The sequence below is a fragment of the Xyrauchen texanus genome, chromosome 24 (genome assembly GCF_025860055.1).
Source record: "Xyrauchen texanus isolate HMW12.3.18 chromosome 24, RBS_HiC_50CHRs, whole genome shotgun sequence".
Lineage (NCBI taxonomy): Eukaryota > Metazoa > Chordata > Actinopteri > Cypriniformes > Catostomidae > Xyrauchen > Xyrauchen texanus.
Window position 1 is genome coordinate 39,103,884 of NC_068299.1, and position 23,728 is coordinate 39,127,611.

A 23,728-nucleotide genomic window follows, 5' to 3' on the forward strand; every position below is an offset into this window, starting at 1 on the left:
TGGTGCAACAGAATTGTCAAATTCCTTGTTGGCACAACCCACTATCAGTCTATAAATGTTAAGATTAAAACAGCAGACTTTAAAGCTGACTGGTGTAATGTGACAAGATTTCTGAAAGTTCAGTGGTTATTGAAATTGTGTTACTTATTAAAACACATTTTATGTATTTTGAATGTGAATGTGGTAATGTGCTGAACATAGTAAGAAATGATTTCGGTTTAACTTAAAAAGTAATTAACCCAGTTGCCTTGAACATTTTAATATAAAGGTATAGTTAATAAAATTACTGTAAACATAATTTTGTTTTACATTTTAAGAATTTTTTAACAGTAGTACACTTTGCTGCTCGGGCTAAGTTTCTTGCCATGTAATATAATTCACTATGCGTTTTGAACACACAAGAAGAATGGGGACAGACCACCAAAAGCTGTGATTGTCCCCACAAAACAGGGATGTCTGGTCACCCTAGACTGGTGCCAGAAACAAGGACACAGTCAGTCAGGTGTTTGAATCCTATTAACTAGAAAGCTACTGACATGTAACACAAATGCATTGTCACCAGGTTATGCATTCTAAAATAAGCTTTTTTCACCTTTTAAAATGACATGACATTATCCTTGGGTATATATGAGAGAAATTGAGACAAACCTTTGATCCTTTCTGCTGATATCAGCCTCTGTTTGTTTGAAGTGTGGAGCACTTACTCATTGACCTTGTGAATAAACCACACCCCACCTGATGGTATTTCTGTAAAATGAGACTGCCATCTAGTGGTAGTTGCTTTGCTCACACAAAGTTACACATGGATCAAACATTTAAACATTTATGCATTTAGCGGACACATTTATCCAAAGCGACTTACAGTGCACTTATTACAGGGACAATCCCCCCAGAGCAACCTGGAGTTAAGTGACTTGCTCAAGGACACAATGGTGGTGGCCGTGGGGATCGAACCAGCGACCTTCTGATTAACAGTTATGTGCTTTAGCCCACTTTACGTGCTTTAGCCCACTTTACCACCACTCCACGTGGGTCCTTAGATATTTGTGTGTGGATTGTGCAAGGCAAAACCAGCAGAAAGGGAATCAACACAAATAGATATCAATGAATGCATGTGTGTCTCTTGATCCACGAATGCACATGCAATGCTTCACATAAACAATTTGTGTTTGATTGGGAACATCTCTCTTTGGTTACGTACAAAATTTGTAATGCATTTGTACAAAAGGGAACACTTGTATTCACGTATGTCACAATTTGTTCAAATTCCAACACAATATTTAATGGTAAATTTCACAGATACAAGTTGAAAAGCATTTTTTTTTTTTTTGAGTGTTGAAATGCACATTTGGGAAGTTTTATTTTTAAATGAAGGGTAGATATGCATACATTTATGATACATTTAGGATTTTCATCGGTAGTTGTTTGTGTGTGAGTTGGCCATGGTAAAAACAGCAAAACAAAAGTCTCAAAATTCAAATGAATCAAACAGAATCAACCCAAATAGACATCAATGAAGGGATGCGTGTCACGTGATCCACAAATGCACAATCAATATTTCACAAGACCATTTTGTTTGATATGGAAAATCTTCCTTTGGTTGCATACACAAATTGTGACACATTTATACAAAAGGAACAGATTTGTGTTCACAAGTACATGTTCCCAGCACATTTTTTATTTCACAGACACAAGTTGAAAGGCATTTGTCTATGGCTTTTAATATATAATTTCCAACATTTATCAAATTGACGTTTGTTAATCATTTTGAGACTAATTTCATCCCATACAGAAACAACCTGTTTTCTGAGACAAAGCTTTCTTTACACAAGGGACAGCTCACAAAAGCGAACAGTGCTGAATCCATTGGCCCACATTCAAATGTCAGAGCATTTTTACTTCTCATTGGAGAATGTTTTCACTCTGGAGAGTAATTTGTAATTAAAACTGTTTGGGGCGCGCGTCGCCTGCGTGTTTTTCCAAAAATAAATAGATACATTTAACGTATTTAATGATTTTCTATAATTCAAGCACATCTATGTAATACTGGCCATGTTCAAGGTTATTCCAGAACTTAAATTTAAAAAAGCCAAATTCACATACTTAAAGCACACTGTACAAGTTTTTCCTATGCTACCATTCACGGCAACACCGTTACAGAATCAGCTAAACTAAATCAGCAGTGCAAAACAAAGCAAAAACATTGTCGCCCAATTCCCAATGATTCAAATGAGCTGCTGGTTCTTTTGTATCTACAGCGTGGAACATACAGCGTGACAGTGTAGCCTGATTTCCGAACGCAAGACTCTTTTGAGTCGACACTACAATATACACTGTGAAATATACAGTGGTACTTTCTGAAAAAATATTTCAGGCTTTCATGAGTCAGTTCTTTTGTATCTACATGTAAGGGATAATCCATGGCTAGGTGTGTGTTAAACGATTTTAATGCACCACGTGGAGGTGAAGAACCACCGGACATGAGGTGGTTGCTTCCGTGAATTGCATTCAAATCGTTTTAACACACAGCTAGCTATGGATTATCCCACTTATACCATGGCCACTTGTCAGCATTGATTAGTTACAGCTGTCATTGATTTTTACAGTGCAACTTTTTAATGGAAGATTAACAATAACGGTTAACTTCATCTTCTTGTCATTAGATCTAGTGTTTGCCCATTCTAAATCAAACACAGAGATAAAGTTGTGCGATCATATCAGTTCTTTTGGAGATCAAACACGCTTTAAAATCTGAATTAATATACTCAACCCATCCAAAATTGCCAAACTTTGACCTCCGATACATCCAACTGCTAATCAGGCTGCACGACTGATTGAATTAAGAATGAAATCACGATATGGCCTTTCACAATTACAAAACAGCAAAAGGCTGTGTTATAAAACAGAGATGTGTGATCAGCCTCTATCGGCGATGTTGAGAGGGCAGCAATTTGAAATGATGTTTATCGTATTATAATTCAAATCATTTGCCGTACAGACACATTTGTTGAGTCCCTGTTGCCTTCTCTCCCCCTCCGTGCAAAACAACTGACTGTCAAACAATACGGGGCTGATGAACACTGTTGTTTTTCCCGTATTTCCTGTAGCACTTCACAGTTGAATTTAAGATGGCACTGCATTACTTGATGAAGTTGTTTTGTGATGCAACAATTAATCCCAGCTCTGAGATTATATTAGCATCTGGAGGTCGTTTGAACAGAGGCATAAAGCTCTCGCAACTTCTCATTATGGAGGACAGCAGAGTAAGCACATTGGATATCTAACAGCGATTAAAACTGACTAGAACTACCTGTGCATTAAACGGATTTAACTCACACATTCCAACCAGTCAGAATCGAGAATTCGAACATATCTCGCACTATCCCTCGAATCAGCTTTATTTTTAGTGAATTAAAAACATACTGAACCGGAAGTTATTCATTGCGTCATGAATGACTTGAAATGAACAAATGATTGTGAGACATAAATCATTTTAAATTGTTGTAATTAGTGATATTTTTTAATAGATTAATAATATATATTGATTAAAAAGTCTATGTAAACACAACTTTTGAAAAATATGAAATCATCTCATTATATACCAGGGCAGTAAATCCAATAAGCATTACTTATTTCCATTACAAATATGTTTTCCTCAAAAGTTCTAAATTGATAGTGCAATCGTTAAGGACCCAGATTCATTAAGAGGATTTGTAACCCTAATCATTCAATTCCATACAATGCTTCTCTTCCCCCAAGCCATCAGACTCTTTAATACTCAGAGACTGGTTTGACACACACACACACACACACACACACACACACACGTGTCCTGAGTTGCACTTTAATTACTGTCACTTTATAACTGTCTGCTACCTCAATAACTGCTATGTGCATAGAACACTATCTCATAGTATGTTATGTTTACGTTTTTAGAAACTGTCATCTTTTTGCACTACTGAGTACTGGTCGGCGCTGCAGTGTCTATTGTCCTGTTCATTGTCAGAAATTTGTTGTACTGTCCTGTACTTTTTGCACATGTTTGCACGTGCACTTTATATAGGTATATATAGGTTTTTTTTATATAGGTATTTTATTTCGTTGTGTTGTCTCATGTGGTCCTGTGTTGGTCCTTTGTTGTTTTTATGTAGCACCATGTTCCTGGAGGAACGTTGTCTCATTTTGCTGTGTACTGTACTAACTGTATATGGTTGAAACGACAATAAAAACCACTTGACTTGACTTGCTTATCCCTAAGCAACATAATTTACATATTATTTTAAAAAAAATCAGAACACATTACAGCTTATTTATTTGGCCGTTCCAGTTGCCAAATTGTCTCACTGAAATTCATAAATCGAAGTGAATATACAGATGTTAAGAGAACAAAATTCCATGACTTAAAATCTTTATCTTTTTCATTACAGACAATCACACACACACACATATATTTTGTATCTGTTTTTAAGACGCTATTTATGAAAAAAAAAAACGCAATGCTTGTAGCTGCAGTTAAGACTGTAGGATTCAAAAAATGTCACAGCACACTTGTACATTCATAAGAAACAGTGCAAGCTGGAAGCAGTAGGGAGAGCGCACAGAAGTGGCAGTGAGGTGAAAACTTTGAGAATCCAGGACAGTTTTGCATGCATCGCTCTGGTCGACCTACAGTGGACGCTTGGAAAAGGCTGTGTAGCTCTTCACTCTTGCAAAAAACAGAGGCTTGTACATTTTGTCCACATCAAATTCCGTGACAACAGTCTCTCCAGTTGATCTGGGTGAGGAAATGAAAAGAATAGTTGAAGACTAGTCTGTTCATCACACTAAAATATTGTATGGCTTGAGTCATAAGTAATTTGGATAACTTGTATGATACTTCAATAATTCACAAGCATTAAATCTAGGTGTTAAATGTAGAGGGTGAGATACCTGTAGGTGATGTGGCAGGAATGGTGGATCCACACCAGCTTGTTAAAGCGCTGACGCCCTCCAGAGGGCAACCGCAGTCCTACATGAAAGGAGCGATCTGCGTCAGGGGCCTGAGTCCGCCTGCAGAACCGGCTCCTCTGGTATTCTGCAACCTTCTGTTCAAAGATCACGATTGAATAATTGACTTCAAATAAAATAGTAAACTAATAGTGCGCCACAATAGATATCTGCACCGGTATTAAATTGAAGCCAAAACCTGGCCTGTACTAGCAAACATGTGACCTTACAGGTAGTCAAATTTGTCATGAACCTGAACCCAAAATTAAATGATTCAGAATGTTGAATCTTTGCGACACCTGCCTTAAAAAGACCTATATGCAGTTTTGTTTTTATTTATTAGGGCCCAAGTACTGAAGGTGCATATGTCCTATTGTTCTTCTAAGGATTATTATTATTCTTTTCAAGGTTTTAGGTTCTTAACATGCGTATAAACTATAGAAATTTTGCACATATTAGAGTCGTCAGCTTTTAGGGCTGGGCAAAGTTGGGGGGTGGGGGGAGTCTGTAGCGCCTGGGCATGTGGGGTCACATGATGCCATAGAGTTGAGTACACATGGGAAAACAATCTCCTACACTCCTCTCTAATTTATTCTAAAACAATGCTGAAAAACACCTACACACAATGTTTTCGACTACCTGACGCTAGCTTTCAATGCTGGGTAATGGATCGCTGTTCTAAACTTAAGAAAGATCCCACAAAAACAACCAAATCCACTGGGGATGATACAGCAACAGATGGCACCTGACCGAGTGTGCTAAACGAAGCCAAGCAGGACAAGGACAATCATGGCTCCACCGATATGCTTGCAGTTCTCCTTAAAGAAATTCAGGAAGGCAACAACATTCTCTCACAAAATATACACTTGAAAACAGCGGATTTACAACCCTCTATCAAGAGCTTATACACTATGAGTAGCCTTCTAGGAAGAGTGATGGAGGCCGAACAGCATATTCGTGACCCCGAAGACGAAGTACGTAGGATAGCAGGTCATGTGAAACAGCTACGACAAGATAACAAACTTTTGGAGTATCTGGAAAACTACAACAGGCGAAACAACATACGCATAATAGGTCTGAAGGAAGGCAGTGCTTCCGTTAAGTTCTTTGCCGAATGGTTACCTAGCGTCTTAGGCACACAACTCTTTCCCGAACCGTTGGATACTGAGAGGGCCCACCGAACCTCGATTCTTGCACGGAATCCTGATAAACCTCCGAGACACATCTTGGTTTGACTACTCCGTTACCAAGACTGGGAAAAAATCATACCGCTTGCTAAACAGAAGGGAAATAAGAGTCAGCATATTTCCCGACATGAGTTCGGAACTTGCAAAACAGCGCAAACAAATGGTTCCAGCCACGAAAGTAATGCAGAGGAAAATCACCTGCTACCTGGTCCATCCTGCTCGCCTAAAGATCTAAACTGAGGACGGGAAAGTCTGTTTTCTGGACACGCCCGGAGAGGCCCTTATATTTATAGATGATCAAGATAAAGCTTAAAATAATAATCCTTGTGCTTCCTAAATTAGACTGGCCTAAGGACTTGACTTCAGGACTGTTGTAGTTCCAATGCAAAACAACAGGTAAACTTTCCTTTATCTTTCTATTCTTTAAATCTGTGATTCATACCATCTGTGGCTACAAAATTACTTTCATCTAAATTTGGAGACATTTTTGGCACTGTTTTGCCCAGGCCAATGATAGTTACATAACAGCGTTTGTAATAAATGAAATATGGAGCTCAGCAGAAGGCTTAGACTATCTACCTGGAAGATGATGAAGGAACAAATGTGTTTCCCATGGAGTTTGTTTGTTTGACTGTCAGTGTACTGTAGTTCTAAGACGACAACTGGGGGAATTGGGTTTGTGTGTATATGTATGTGTGTTTTGTCCTTTGTAATTTTTAATCACTGTCTTGAGAGATACAGTGGTTTCTGTTTTTTATTTTTATTTTTATTTATGGGAAACTGATCCAGTCAATTATCAGCATATATAATTAAACGTGATCAATTCTTTAAACTTTGTAACATTTAACATAAAGGGCCTACATAGCCCAATTAAAAGGAAGAGGGTCCATACATACCTTAAGAAATTACATGCAGAAATTGTTTATTTTCAAGAAATGCATTTAAAAATTCAGAGCATATGAAGCTGAAAGAGATCTTCGCATCTTCATTCAATTCTAAATCAAGAGGAACTGCAAATTTGATCAACAAAAATATTCAGTTTAGTGCATCTAGTACTGTAATTGACCCCTTGGGAAGATATGTATTAGTACAAGGTCTCATGCACTCTGAAAATTGGACCTTTTTGAATATTTATGCACCAAACTTAGATGATCATTAGTTTATGCAAACAATCTGGATCTAAGAAGGTGGAGACTTCAATTTCTGTATGGATACAGTACTGGAAAGATCCTCATCTAAACCACATCTCACCACCAAAGCAACCAAATCAAAAGCAAATCAAAGAATTGGCATTAATGGAAACGTTTGTCTCCGCAGTTGATCTACCACTCCTATCTGAAGAAAATAGGCATAGTCTGGACAAACCGTTCTCTATCTATGAACTGAACAATGCTATACAGTCATTGCATTGTAATAAATAACCAGGGGAAGATATGAAGATAAAATTCAGAGATATGCTCGCACCATATTTAATGGATGTGCTTGACCAAGTTAGAGAGGATAAATGTTTCCCAGACTCCTTTTCTAATGCAATCATTTCAGTTATTTATAAGGAAGGCAAAGACCCTTTACAATGTACCTCCTACAGGCCAATTTCACTCCTCAACACAGATTATAAAATTGTAACTAAAATTAGAAGTGATTAGAAACCTACCTTCCTATATTGGTGAAACCAGATCAAACAGGCTTCGTACTTAATAGGTTGTCCTTGGATAACCTAAGGCGGCTTTTTAATGTAATACACACTGCTAATGTAAATGTTATACCTGGAGTAGCCGCTTCCCTTGACGCCGAAAAGGCATTCGACCGCGTTGAATGGCAATACTTATTTCTAATACTTGAGAAATTCAGTTTTAGTATAGTATTCATAGACATGATTCAATAACTCTATAAATCTCTTATAGCTAATATTGTCACCTCTGCCCTCTGTTCCTCTGTTTAGAGGATGTAGACAGGGATGCCCACTTACCCCGGCCCTTTTCGTATTGGCAATTGAACTGTTAGCCAAAGTTATCAGAAATAACCCTGATATAAAAGGCTTCCAAATTGGTCTTGATACACACTTTTTGCCGATGACATTCTTTTATTCTTAACAAATCTGATCTCACTCTCACTTGCAGAATCTCATGCACTATTGTTCCTTTTCTGGATACAAGGTTAACTTTGTTAAAAGTGAAATCCTACCAATATCTGTATTTAAATGTAATACTTTTAAATAATAAACTTCCATTCAAACTCTCACCTGCAAGTATTACATTCTTAGGGGTTTATGTAGATAGGGACATGAAGAATCTTTATAAGGTCAATCTGCCTAAACTTTTGGAGAAAGTAGGGAACGATCTGGCTAACTGGATGGACCTACCACTCACAATTTGGGAGGATTAATATCATCAAGGTGAATATCTTACCAAATTTTCTATACATTTTTCAATCCCTCCCAATTCATATTCCAGCCTCCTTTTTTCCTCTCACAATGGTATGATCAGACACTTCATTTGGCAAGGCAATACTCCACAGTTAGCTTAGAAAAGTTAGCTTTAGACTATAATCAGGGAGATCTAAAACTACCAAATTTCAAAATGTAATTTTAGGTAGCACATTCTAAACACCTGGCCTAGATGTTTAGAAGCAATCCTCTCTCCTTGTGACTTAAAACAGAAATACTATAGACAAAGGGAAATTATCCCATGGACATGCTATACAATTGGGACAAATCGATCAAAACAATAACTGACAGTCCTATGATCATTCATTCTGTCTGGATGTGGGGTAAAATGCAACAGACATTTGGACAGGAGTTGTTTCTCTCCCCTAAAACACCATTATGGGGAAACAAATTGCTTCCAGAAATCTTTCAGGATAAACACTTTAAAATCTGGGCTGATTATGGAATTAACTGCTTAGAACAATGCTATGAGGATGGAGTATTAATGTCTGACTATTCTGACTATTAAACTTTTTTTTTTATGGAGATTAAATTAAACTGACTAATGGCTTTAACAGAAACATATATCATCACATAACAAAACAATTTTTTACCATACTGTTGCGCTCTATAGAGTAGCTTTGTTAAAGTAAATGGTATGCAATTCTAACAGGCAAACCAACCTCCTCTTTTCTTTTGGAGACAACAAAATAGACTTTGGTTTGATTATCTGTATCCTGGGACAGCCGATAATGGCCAAACAAGACAGAATCCATCCTGTGGAAATTGAAGATGTCTCAGGATTAAACTTCACAAATGTGATGTGGCCTAGAAATGTGCTATCAGCAATGTCAATTTCAAAGGTTTGTCATCTAGGCTCATGACAGAAATCCAAACCTACCTGGAATTTTTGCTGCGCAACCTTGGAACACTGACCAACGGGTCCTCAGGTGTGGTCAACATCAACACCTGACCATCAGGGAAGAAGCGGAGGTACCTAAAAATGTAACAAATATAGCACTAGAATACACAACACTAAACATGATACAGTTGAAGTCAGAAGTTTACATAGCCAAATATATTTAAACTCAGTTTTTCCACAATTAAGAATTAAGAATGTGAAATCATTCAGGAAGGCAACAACATTTTTTTTTTTCATCACATTCCCAGTGGATCAGAAGTTTACATACACTTTGATAGTATTTGTTAGCATTGCTTTTAATTATTTAACTTGGGTCAAATGTTTTTGGTAGCCTTCCACAAGCTTCTCACAATAAGTTGCTGGAATTTTGGCCCATTCCTCCAGACAGAACTAGCGTAACTGAGTCAGGGTTGTAAGCCTCCTTGCTCGCACCCGCTTTTTCAGTTCTGCCCACAAATTTTCGATCGGATTGAGGTTGGGGCTTTCTGATGTCCACTCCAGTACCTTGACTTTGTTGTCTTTAAAGGTGCACTCAGTAATTCGAATTCCAATACACTTTTTGTCAAATTCTGCAAATAACTCCTCACAGACTGCTAGCTGTCCGTTCTGTGAGTGTGCTGAAAAAAAAAATCTAATATTTGTACACGGCCCTGGCTCTGTAAATGGGACAAAATCAAAGTGAATCTGACCAATCCACACAACACTTATTGGAAGAGTGATGGCAAATCTGGCATGTTTCAAGGTTGGGATGGAGATCTTTGGCTTGCAAGCCTCACACTTTTTCCTCAAAACATAACGATGGTCAATATGCCCAAACATGTTTCTTCAGACCAGAGGACATTTCACCAAAAAGATCTTTGTCCCCATGTGCACTTGCAAACTGAAGTCTGGCTTTTTAATGGTGGTTTTGGAGCAGTGGCTTCTTCCATGCTGAGCAGCCTTTCAGGTTATGTCGATATAGGACTCATTTTATTGTGGATATAGATCCTGTACTTACAAAAGGTCCTTTGCTGTTGTTCTGGGAATTATTTGCACTTTTCGACCCAAACTATGTTCATCTCCAGGAGACAGAATGCGTCTCGTTCCTGTGCAGAATGATGGCTGTGTGGTCCAATGGTGTTTATACTTACATACTATTGGTTGTACAGATGAGCGTGGTACCTTCAGGCATTTGGAAATTGCTCCCAAGGATGAACCAGACTTGTGAAGTTCCACAATTTGTTTTCTGAGGTCTTGGCTGATTTCTTTTGATTTTCCCATGTTGTCAAGCAAAGAGGCACTGAGTTTGAAGGTAGGCCTTAATATAAATCCACAGGTACACCTCTAACTGACTCCAATTAGCCTATCAGAAGTTAAATTAGGCGTGACAATATTTTCAGGAATTGTCTAAGCTGTTTAAAGGAACAGTTAACTTAGTATATGTAAAGTTGTGACCCACTGGAATTGTGATATAGTCAATAAAAAGTGAAACAATCTGTCTGTAAACAATTGTTGTAAAAATTACTCATGTCATGCACAAAGTAGATGTCCTAAACAACTAGCCAAAACTATAGTTTGCCAATATGAAATCCGTGGAGTGGTTAAAAAATTAGTTTTAATGACTTCAACCTAAGTGAATGTAAACTTCTGACTTCAACTGTAGTAGAGAACTCCAAGGCTTCGTTAAAAAAAAAAGGCGATTTTTAAAAACCATTTTCATATGAAATCCACATCGACTTTTGTAGTGAACACCACACAAAAAAAAACTATTCTAATGTCTTCTTTTCCTGTAAACGTATCTAAACATTCTTAAAACAAGATGCATTTACTTGAGAAGCAAAATTACATAAGATATTTTTGAGAAATCAAAAAATTGTGCTTGTAGTTTATTTAGTCAAGTTTTTTTCTTACGCCAATGTCAAATACCAGTAAGTTTTCTTTTTTATTATTTGTCTCAAGCATAATCCACAAATGTTTTATTTACTTCTGTCTGAACAAACACACATTTGAATCACTAACAAAATAAGAAATATTCTGCCTGTGCAGCACGCAGTAAATGATCAGTGCTCTGTTGGGTCACACACACACACACACACACACACACACACACACACACACACACACACACACACACACACACACACAGCACACACACACACAGCACACACGACAGTTGATGACGTGCTGCTGTGTTCAGCACTCTTTTTCGCACCAAAAGTGATCGTGTTACTTTAGAAGATATTAATTTAACAGCTGGTGTCATACGGATGACATTTATGCTGACTGCTTGTGATGTTTGGACCGTCAAAAGAGAAATCTCCATTCACTCGCATTTTAAGGACCTACTGAGCAAAGATCTTTTTCTATTTTTCTACAAATGTGTTCTGGTGAAGAAAGAAATTCATAAACACCTGGGATATTGTGAGGGTGAACTATCCCTTTAAATTACAATCATATTTAAGGTCCAAGAAAAAAAAAAACTGTGTGGTAGAAAAGTGGACTTAAATCCTATAACAACTACATTGAACAAAAAAGAGGTCTGAATCCATCGAAGTCCAGATACAAGTTAAAAAATATTGCAAATAGGACTGGCTTCTTTTCTACTCAAATAACTGTTAATTTTGCTGCTAGATTATCCAGTAGACTATTTAAAAATAAAAATGTTCATAATGGGTGACATTTGTTTCTCTATTTTATGATGAAATAATGTGTAGTTAGAGGATTGTGTTTCTTTACATATAAAAGAGTACCCCAATCAGTTCCACACAGTGAGATATAGATATTCCAAACTGATTAATAAATAAACAACACATGCATCAGATTGGTATCGACCAATACTCGTATCGGGAGATACATTTTTTTTATCAGTGCTAAACCAAATCTAATTGGTGTGCTGTGTGAACAAAGCCAGAGACTACAGACAGTAAAGGTCAAAGTTCACCTGTAATACTCCACCTGGTGCCAAGCCCTGTAGAAACCATCAAGCGACTCTTCGCCCTGACGGATGTATGCAGTTTTACTGATATAAACACCTGCAAAAAAACACGAATGTTTCATTCAAATCTGTATATGCATCATACATTCTAGAAGACGCACATAAACACGTGTATTTACCATCGAAGCGAACACGTGGCCTCTCTAAGAACATCTCTCTCCAGGATGAAAATGGCAGCATTTTGGTGCAGCTCCGGCCCCACACTCTCAAACAGGCTGACCGCCAAATCTCTGTGTCCCTGCAAAAGAGACCTAGAACTATAAAACAATCTACAGTAGATCTTTACATTACCTGAAGAAACTGGGGCATGGCTAGGTGGTTGTTAGTGTGCCAGTTGGTTTAGTCTGGTATATGGTGAATGTGCGAGAGCTCACCTGGCACAGATATAGAAGCCCCTGCACACCAGCGACAGCTGCTCCAAGGCTTGGAGGTCCAGGTCACAAGACACCACCCAACGGAAGATATACACGAGCACCTCAAAGGGCAATGCTGTGGGCATGAATAGAGGGAGTTTGTTAAATGGGTGAAGATGTGAAATATAGAGAGACAGTTGCTACAGTGTGAGAGTTACCTGAGATGTGCACGCGTGACATGTCTGTCCCCGGCTCACACAGCTTCATGGTGCTGTCTTCCAGTGTGAGCTGCTGCTGGAAGTACGTCAGTAGATCATCAATCTCACCATCATTCGCATTCTCCTCCATACTAAAGAGAGTGGTACCATCAAATATTCATCTTAAAATTTAATACAAAATTTGAACCTGTTCTTACTATTTCCACATATTTGGCTTTTATAGTTACTATACAAATCTAAAATAACCCCATGACACTGGGTTTTTGTAGACAGAAGGGGAGAACAGGCTGTTTTCAACTCATCTAAAAGAAAATCTTCAGTTTTACGCCAAAATAAAGTCTTGAGTGTTCAACTGCAAAGCAATGCCACACACAAGTAATTGTTACAAAAAAATATTGCTATTAAATAATAATAATAATCATAAATGATTAGTATTATTATACCATATATTTCTGTAATGTTTTTAATAACAACAAATTATTATTATTATTATAATTACATTTTATTAGGGCTGTCAATCGATTAAAATTTTTTAATCAAATTAATTACATGGTCTCCCGATTAATTAATTGCATTTAATCACATATACAAATATTTGCTGAGAAAGTTCAATATATAATGATGAAATAATGATACATAGTTATCTTTAAATATATTTAAAAAAAATGTATAATATATATATATATAAAAATAATTTAAAATATTCAGATAATTAAAATGCTTTACATTCCTGTAGCAGAAGAGTTAATCATTAATAACACAATACAAAAAGCGGCTTTAGAATATAATGTTTTGTTTACTACCATATTATTGATCAAAAGTCAATCATTGGAACACAGTTCACAGCAACCCATTTCAGTTAATTTGTCAATCAGTTTGAGATTCATTATGAGGGCTTGTTTAAGGACCCGTCAATTTACACCTACGTCAGACATGCTTGTGTAGCTTGTGTAGCTTCTCGGGTGTGTTGCGTCATAAACATACAATTTTTAGGTCACTGTGTCAAGATAAATATAGTTTATTACTTAGAACACATCTTGACATCTCTTAGTTTGCATTTGCGCTCCAAGTGTTTTGAATGCAAGAACGTAACGAATGTCTGTGTTGTTGCTGCTCAAGGGTGTTTTTTTTCGCTGTATAAACTGCGCCTTGCCACACAGCTGAAATTTCATTTACTGCCCTCTAGAGTAAACAGGTGGTACTACAAGCTTGCATTTCTCAAGAATCGTCCATATCAGTGAGGGTATTGCGATTAATTGCGTTTATTTATTTTGTACGCGTTATTTTTAGTCAAATTAATCGCACTGAATTAACACGTTAAATTGACAGCCCTACATTTTATATAACAATAATATAATATTTAAGTTGACTGGGTTCCAAAAAAAAGAATTGGGGGAAGGTGGGCTGAAACCCTCACAAAGTGGACAAAAAAAAAAGGTACACAGACAGGTACAATGTGAATGCGATGTAACTTTCCTCACAATTTATTCTCAAAATATTATAACTTTAATTTCATAATGCTACGACTTTATTCTCATTATTTTTACTCTATTCTCAAAATATTATGACTTTCATTTCATAATGTCATGACTTTATTCTCACAATATTATGACTTTCATTTCATAATGCTACGACTTTATTCTCATTATTTTTACTTTATTATCAAAATAGTATGACTTTAATTTCATAATGCCACAACTTTATTCTCGTTATTTTTACTAAATATTATTAAAATATGATATTTTATTCTTCTAAATTAAATATTTTAATAATGTTTGTATTTTGACTAAAACACGTGGTGTTGACTAACAAAGGTTTAATAAAGTAATCCCAAGCCCATGTTCATCATATCCATTACAGACAAATTACGTTTTTTAAGACAGTTAAGACTGATGTATCAGAGATCACACGCATTCAGAAGTGGTTGTCCAGCAGAACAACGCCAAACCACATCCTGCCCGGATTACAAATGCACTGATGTGTAAGCAGAGAGCGGGTGCTACATTGTCCTGTCTGCAGTCCTGATCTGTCTCCAAATAAGAATGTGTGGCACATCATGAAGTGCATATTACAGCAATGAAGGCCCTGTACAATTGCAATCATGTGTCTATAGTTTTATAACAAAATATGGTGATGTTATACACAGTGGTAAACACTTGACTGCCTAACATCTCCTTTTGAGTTCCAAGGATGAAAGAAAGATGTATTACTTTATGATTTAATAATTTTCATCTTTGTTTTTTTAATATAAAGATGCCTGTATATATTACTGAACCTGCAGAGTTGCGTTCACAATGTCTATGAGTGAACTGCTCCGTCACAGCACCTCACGAGATGATTGGAGATCATGTGCAGCATTCTCATAGACTAGAACAGTTTTCAGTTGAATGAAACAGAGAAAAAGGAGTGATAACTCTTTACATACGCTTGATCCACGAGACAGGGTCCCGTTGCACGCCTCTGAACAAACAGAGAATCAGACACGAGCATTGACGGCTTTTCTTTTGTCTGTTCTTAAAAATATAATAAAGTGTGAATCTCCAAGTGTGTCTTCTTGACTTTTTGATTTCTTGTCACTCCGAGACGTCTTACAGGTCACCCACATGTTGTGAGGAGATGAGCAAAATTACTCGCGCATGAAATACATTTGGACAAGGAGGATTGAGCCTCGTCGCATTTTGCGGGTGGCTATATGACAAATTCGGAATCAAAACAGTGTCATAGACTTCCAAGCTTTGCAATCGCACCCACACTTTCTGTTGGTACATGATCTCTAGAAAGTTTTAATGTTCATGTGTTGGCGAATGGTGAGACACCCGGCGAGCCACAGGTTATCGACCCTTGGTATAATGCCAAATAAATTATTGTTTATAAGCACAGGGCTGCTTTGTGTACAGGCGTTACCAGGGTAACGGCTATATTTCTGCTGCATAAGCGCCACCTACTGTCAGAGAGTGAATTTGCATTTTCTATTCAGCCCGTCTGCCATTTTTGTTTGATCAATGTGAAAATCAGACCGCATTTATACACAGCATACTTTATAAAAATGTTTACCGGTTAATTAAAAAAATCTAAACAATTCGGATAATAAGGTATCTAGAAATATTCACAGTATTTTTAAGTGCCCATGATAAAAATTCTGTGCATGTTCATTAACACAATTTACTAATATATATATATATATAGTGTAACACATTACTGTTATATAATTCATATAAAAAAATTTATGTAAAGATTTGTATATAAGTTCATCTTTTCAGAGCAAAAAAAAATATTTATTTCAAATATTAATCTCTATTTATTTTAGTACTGTGTCTTGACTCGACTTAAAACTCATCAGGACTGGACTTAACTTGCTTGATTTGTCTGAACTGCACTTGAGACTTAACTCGAGACTTGAACATGTGACTTGCTCCCACCTCTGGGAAATATGGTTGAATATTTTCAATGAAGCAAGCTCTAGATAGAGCAAAGTTTTATTTCATGTCTAGAGGCCGCTGTTATACTGTAGAACCAAACCGTTCAAACAGTAAAGTCCTTCAGCACTGGCCACAAAGGAACATAAAGGAATAATAATAAAAAAAACATTGGCAACTATCAGCATAGATTTCTGCCAATAACCAATAGTACCAAAAAGCAACTATTGGCACCGATTAATCAGTACAAAATCGATATTTCGATCTACCTCAAATTTGTATCCGATTAAATGTTTTTAGAGCAGACTTCTCATAAATAGAAAAAAAGTATTTCCAAAGAAATTCACAGGTTAGGCCTTTTCATTGACTGAGGGAACATCCAAAACAACATGTGAAAGTCCAAACACTTACTAGCTCCCACCAACACGGTCTGGATCAGGAGTTCTGCTGTAGTTGATTTTAAACTCAATGTCCGGAACCAGCTGCATTGCACTCTTATAGTACTTGATGGCTGCAAAATCAAAAGGGTAAATTCAGGACTGCAGTCTTTTCCTTGTGTGGTTTACATAACTTTCAACTGGCTAAACAAAATGAAAGCCAAAAAAACCTTTGTTAAAAGCTCCATTCTGTTCTTCCTCAACAGCCTTTAAGAACAGCTCTCTGGCCTATGAGAACACAAGATATTCAAAACACATCCTAATGTAAACAGGACAGGGTCACCAATGCCTCACTGTGATCACATCTTAAAATACAATAGGTACACACTAAGAACATTCAGGATGACCTCCTACCTTTTCCTCTTTAGCTATTTCCTGTTTCCTCTTGAGGTCAGAAGTCTTGGAGAAGCTTCTGGGCTGAAGCTCAGACATCCACTTCGCCCTAAAAGCACTGAGCTCCATCTGAAACATCAAATATTAGTTACTCAATCACTTCTAATACCACACTTATTGTTCATAAGATATCCCACACCCCACATCGGCTCCCACTTCTTTTGACCATGATGCCGAATACACATTTTCCTTGTCAATCGGTTACAATCCCATACTTTTTCCACATTTAATGAGATATCACATTCAGTTCTAAGAAAACTAAAATAAAAGAACAAAGTTTAGTTATTAGATTAGATAGGCCTAATTTGTGTGGATGACGCTCAAAACGTTCTTTAATCGTCTCACTTGTAGAAAATAGGCTACAGCAGGTTCTGGATTTCTCAAACTGAGAACAACTTTTCTTCTTAATCGCATGTGTTCATTTCGACAGTTCCAATTTATAATATTTTTTTTTTTTAAATAACTTTAGAGATAGTGGGGCAGATTTTAAAATATATGTGTAGAGCAGAGGAGGGTGCCCCAGGCTGGAACAATGCATGCCCGGTCCCCAATCAGCCTGATGGGGGCCCAAGGGATAAATGCGGTTCAAGAGAGAGAGAATTACGGGCATGCCCGTGTGTTTATGTGTGTGCTTTTGTTTTGAGTTTAATTAAATTATTATTTATATTGACAAGCCGGTTCTCGCCTCCTCCTTGCCCATCTTAACCTCCTTACACTGGTGTCGAAACCCGGGGAAAAAAATTCAAAGTACGCCCCATGGAGCCCTCTCAGTTGGCCGATGTCCTCCTGTCCCTTGCCGAGATGCACCGAGCTCACCAACAGTCCATGGTGGAGCTGCGCCAAGACCAGGACCGGCGATTTTTTTGAAGTCCTGCGGGCTCAAGCAGAGGACCGCCATGCAATCCGGAGCCTCCTTGGACAGACGAGAGACCCAGCCCTGAATCCTGACATCCGCACTCAGCTGCCCCCCTTCTGAAAATGGGGGTGGAAGATGATGCCGAGGCCTTCATCGACCTCTTCGAGAGAACGGTGGAGATCTGGGGCTGGCCACGTGAACAATAGGCAGCCAGACTTCTTCCATTGCTGTGCGGGGAAGCCCAACTCGCGGCCCAACAGTTGCCGGCGGCAAATCTCCTGGCTTACGCGGACTTGAAGAAGGCTATCCTGCAGCGTGTGGGTCGCAGTGCAGAGCAGTGTCGTCAGCTGTTCCGATCTTTAATGAGTGAAAAGGACCGCCCGTTTGCCTTCTCCCAGCGGCTCCGAGACGCTTGCCGGAAGTGGTTCCTAGCAGGAAATTCTGACGTCGGGGAAGTAATCGACCAGGTGGTACTGGAGCAACTGATTCACGCTCTGCCAAAGGGAACCGCGGAATGGGTCCAGTGCCACCGCCCGGCGTCACTGGAGGAGGCTGTCCAGCTTGCAGAGGACCATTTGGCGACGTACCCGAGGGCAGAAGAGCCCTGTTCTCTCTCTCTCTCTCCCTCTCTTCCCCTTCCCCCTGTGTGTTCCCCTACTCAGTCACTCTGCTTTCTCCCCAGAGCCCGTTCCTGCCCCGCGGAGGTGAAGAGCTTCGCACATGCGTCCAGTACCCTGCGCGAGGAGGTGGATGTCCCCCGCCAATGCACCATCCCACCGCCCTCCCCCTCAGGTGGAAGTGTACCGGATACTAGTAAGAATCAAGGGGGGTACTCGCCAAGCGTTGGTGGACACCGGTTGTAATCAAACCACTATCCACCAACGCTTGGTTCAACGTGGGGCATTGGGCACAGGTAAAACGGTGACGGTGAAGTGTGTGCATGGGGATATTCACAAATACCCTGTGGTGACCCTGACCATTAAATTCCGGGGAACAAAACAAAAGCACAAACATACACACACATGACGGACATGCCCGTAATTCTCTCTCTCTCTCGAACCGTCGTCACCGGCCCCTTTCCCTCCGGCCCCATCAGGCCGATTGGGGACCAGGCGTGTGACATTCTAGCCCGGCCCCGCCCCCCTCCGCTCCACAATTGTCTATCCGGTTCTCGCCGCCTCCTTTCCATTGAACTGCTTTACAATATGTCAGGTAGAACTCATTGCTATAAACAATTAGGCTATCCTTTATTTACTTTATTTCATTGGAATAAAGGGCACAAATGAACTGTTCAAATATTTTAGAAAATTTGGGGTGTATATGATAGTATCACAAGTAAATATAAGAGTTTTAATTTCATGTTGAATTTAAAATTGCTTTAAAGGAATATTCCGGGTTCAACACAAGTTAAGCTCAATTGACGGCATTTGTGGAATAATGTTGAATGTTGATGTGAGGCACTTACAATGGAAGTGAACGGGGGCCAATCCATAAACATAAAAATACTCGCTGCATGTAACAATTTGCATGTAAACATGAATTTAGTGTTTTCAAATCACTTAAACCTTCTCTGTGTAAAGTTATTGGCAATTTTACAACTTTGCAACCCTAAAACAACTGTAAAATTTACAATTTAAAGAAATTTACAGCTCAAAGAAAATATGAGTTTTAACAAAATAATGAATGTAAGTGCTTTTATAAAAATGATAAGCTTCACATTTCTTACTTAAAATCCTCCAATAATTGGTCCAATTCGATTCCTCGCTGTAACCTGTTTTTTTTATCTTTTTAAAGAAAAGGAGGAACGAGTCGAATTTAATTTGAGGTAATCAATATTATACCACAAATGCTGTCGATTGAGCTTAACTTGTATTTAACCCAGAACATTCCATTAATTCATTATCCTTTTTAGTAAACAAATGTCTCTCATATGACAATAAAAATCTGACTGTGTCTCGGTGGAGGATGAAGCTGTGCGTAACTTAAAAATAAATTAAATTTGGTGCTATAGAAATTTCCAAATGTTTTGATACATTTTGAAACATTTTAAGGTTTTATGATGGTATAAACACTTGTATATCTATCACAATAAATTGAAGTGTAACTGTAGATATCTTAAAATACTTTCTTACTAGTTGCAATAACAGTAAAGATATCTTAAAATAACATTGCCACAAGTAAAAAACAAAAATGAGCTGTAATTCAACTGCTGATCTGAAATATCATATACACAAGTAACAATGTAATTACTGATTTTAAAACATTATTTAACTAGTGAGTACTAAGTTGATTTGTACATTCTGAAGTTCAACTAGTACAGAATTAATAACAGATTTGTGTAATTTGGGTTTTGAATAAGAGTAAATGATAGAAGATGAGCATTGTAAAATTCAACAAAAATTATGGCTTTTCTAGTTGACATTTCATTTTTTGATATGAAGAATGTGTATTTCTGCCAATTACATCATTTTTAAATCAGGAATTTACGCTTTTAATAGTACTGACTAAATAACTGGTCCGTGAGAGTGTAGAGGTTACATAAGAAAATATATATAATTTACAAATTTTTAAAAACATTTTAAGTAGTAGCAGTAAGCAGTAAGTAGTCATATTAGCTACTTACTGGGGTACATCAGGGCTCAGTGCTTGGACCACATCTCATACATATATAATTAATATCCTGCACATGATTAAACCTCTGAAGGACTTGCAATAGTATGTCAAACCCAAGGACGTTGATTAAAGCAATTTATTACATAAAACAATTGCAACTACCCTTTCATGCCTTTACAAAATGAAAATAGCAGGTTCACTAACCTGCAGATTAGAATCCTCTGTATTTTCATCTTCCCCAACTTCAACAGTGCCATCAGTATTTTGGTTGCTTTCAGCCTAGAAATTACACAAAACAGGAACTACAACTAGACTATTTTTACGTTAAATAGCCAACATCACACACACGGAACACATTAGATAAAGTTAACATCATCTTACAAAGTAATTTGATTAATCAATTCCAAGTTTGGTCTGGTAAACAAGACTGACCAATCAGAGGCCAGCACTGAGTTAGACACGCATTAATCACCACGGCCCTGCACAACATCGAGAAATCATTGCAGGACATTTTCATAACACTAATGACAGGCAGTCACAGTCAGTTCTTATTTAATGCATTTCCATATACGTCACATTGTACAGTGATTTGTAGAACTGTAAACTTTGACTAAGGCATGCCAGCAAAGACTGGGCTCATATCAGCAATTTAAATTCAACAAAAGGACATCATGTCTCAATGTAGTTGCACGCTACATGTTTATCTGATTACTCAAGAATGATATCCAGTAAAACACTTCAATAATAATTCAGAGGCGTGTGACATGACTAGTACACGTCATAACTGCTAACATGCTAATCTTAAAGGCACAACCTTTACTGACCATATCAGCTTATTTTGGGTTCTCTTTAATTGTCGCGCTTAAAGACGTGCTTTCACTGATAATTTACAGATCACGATCAGAGAAGCGGACGACAGAGCGGGCAAATATACGAACACGCCACACGGCAGCCATCACGGTCGTGTGTCCTCAGCGCTCGCGCACACACATCCACTCTGGGAGTTCAAAATAAAAGTCATGACTTTGAACTCCTTGTGAAATAATATGAACAAAACTCACTCTTACCACAAATATTAAATATCACTCTTCAAAATTATCTATACGGTGTCAAATGACTGGTAAGCCTAGCTGGCAATTGCAAAATTACATTTTCTTTATTTCTGTGTGTGTGTATTGAAAAAAATTAAATCAAGTTTTAATTTGTATTTATTTCTTTATTTTTGTTTATAAATAATTTTTCATTCTAAAATAGTGAAATACAAACATTTAGAAAATTGAAAAATTGAGACATTTAATTGAAAAGCATACCCCAGATTTAAAAAAAAAAAATGTCCATCAAATGAAAAATGAAAACATATTTGCATTTGCTCACTTTGTTAGATCAGTTTGATAATTTTCCATAATTTTAGATGTCACACCACCGATGACATTTAAAGTCATCTTTAAGAAATATTTATGGCAAGAAATGTATCTTTATTCATTGTGAAAGATCTCGAGTTCAAAATGGGACATTATTCTTCATGTGAGCTGTGTATGTTAATTTTTTTTTTTCAAATGACACCTTTTGTGTTCACTGAATCAAAAGAGGTTAAAAGTCAAAGTCATAGTTTAATATTTCACTGTCAAATAGTGATTTCACTGGTGAGACTGCTTTCACTAATCATACAGATTACAGAATACATGCTGTAAAATGTAATTTGTAACGTATTCCGTTAGATTACTCAAGGTCAGTAATGTATTCTAAATACTTTGGATTACTTCTACAGCACTGGTAGATTTTTTCACTTGTTTTGACTATAAAAACTAAATACACATGTTAAAAATACATTCTCTGAAAAACATAACTATCTTATGCAGCGTTGTTTCTAAAACAAGATAATTTAAAAAAATATATATTTTTACAGGAAAACAATACAAAATTATTATCAAGAAAATTATTTTTGCCATAATATCAAAGGTCTTACTAGAAAAAAAAGAAATTATGATCCAACATGAATATTCTTGAAAATAAAATATGATCATGTCTGGTAACATGTGCATGTAAAGTGGCTAGAAATAACATTTTAGCTTAGCATAAAGCTGACAATTTTCAACATTTTTATTTCTATTTCTTCTGCTTCAAACTTACTTCAAACGTACTTCTCTGTCTGCTTGTATGAACACATCATTTATATGTAGAAATGTTTTCCATCTGAAAGGACTAAATCTTAAATGAAATAAATGACAATAAAATGCAAAGTAATCTCCTCAGTAATCAAAATACTTTTGAATGTAAGTGTATTCTAATTACCAATGATTTAAATTGTAACTGTAGTGGAATACAGTTACTAACAGTTTGCATTTATATATTGTGTGTGTGTATATATATATATATATATATATAATGAAAATTCTCTCATCATTTACTCACTCTCATGTCATTCTAGAAGCATGACTTTCTTTCTTTTGCAGAATACAAATGAATATCTTTAGAAGAATATTTCAGCTCTCTATGTCCATAAAATGCAAGTGAATGTTGGCCAGAACTTTTAAGCTCCAAAAAGCACACAAAGACAGCATAACATTATTTCATAAGACTATGTCTATGTCTTTTATGCATACTTCTAAACACAATCTATGTCTTCAGAAGTGACATGATAGATGTGGGTGAAAAACAGAACAATATTTAAGTCCCTTTTTACTCTAAATCTCCACTTACACTTTCAGATGCAAAAGTGAAACTAAACGGGCATCAAGCTATATTGGATCTCGCCTTGGGCTCCAAGCCAGAACCGCCAGAGCTGTCGGGCAGCTAATGTTCTATGTAAATGGGCGGTATACAAGTAGGCCTACAGCTCGTTTCTACCTGAAAGGGGAATGACCTAAATGACCAAAGAGGTTGGTCAAAATTACAATAAAAGAAAATATTTCAAATCAGAAGAACAAGTAGGCCTACAATATTTTACA

At 37.2% G+C, this 23,728-nt stretch overlaps 1 protein-coding gene across 1 annotated transcript; it reads right to left on the bottom strand.

The window, feature by feature from the left end:
* Nucleotides 1-978: 978 nt before the first annotated feature.
* fbxo9 (F-box protein 9) lies at nt 979-21,768 on the bottom strand. The gene is made up of 13 exons (XM_052089693.1): nt 21,605-21,768; nt 20,985-21,059; nt 17,273-17,380; nt 17,089-17,146; nt 16,893-16,992; nt 13,066-13,196; nt 12,869-12,983; nt 12,614-12,732; nt 12,441-12,531; nt 9,500-9,595; nt 9,282-9,375; nt 4,930-5,084; nt 979-4,774 (listed from the first exon to the last, which is right to left on the bottom strand). The coding sequence occupies exons 1-13, from the start codon at nt 21,605-21,607 to the stop codon at nt 4,666-4,668; spliced, it is 1,254 nt and encodes a 417-aa protein (XP_051945653.1). The 5' UTR covers nt 21,608-21,768; the 3' UTR covers nt 979-4,665.
* Nucleotides 21,769-23,728: the final 1,960 nt, after the last annotated feature.

What these genes read in the sequence shown, in the direction of transcription:
- fbxo9 (XM_052089693.1), bottom strand. An exon ending in GAATGGAGCTTTTAACAAAG is followed by an intron (nt 16,993 to 17,088) that starts GTTTTTTTGGCT and finishes TTGATTTTGCAG; the next exon opens with CCATCAAGTACTATAAGAGT. An exon ending in GCCACGTGTTCGCTTCGATG is followed by an intron (nt 12,532 to 12,613) that starts GTAAATACACGT and finishes GTTTTTTTGCAG; the next exon opens with GTGTTTATATCAGTAAAACT.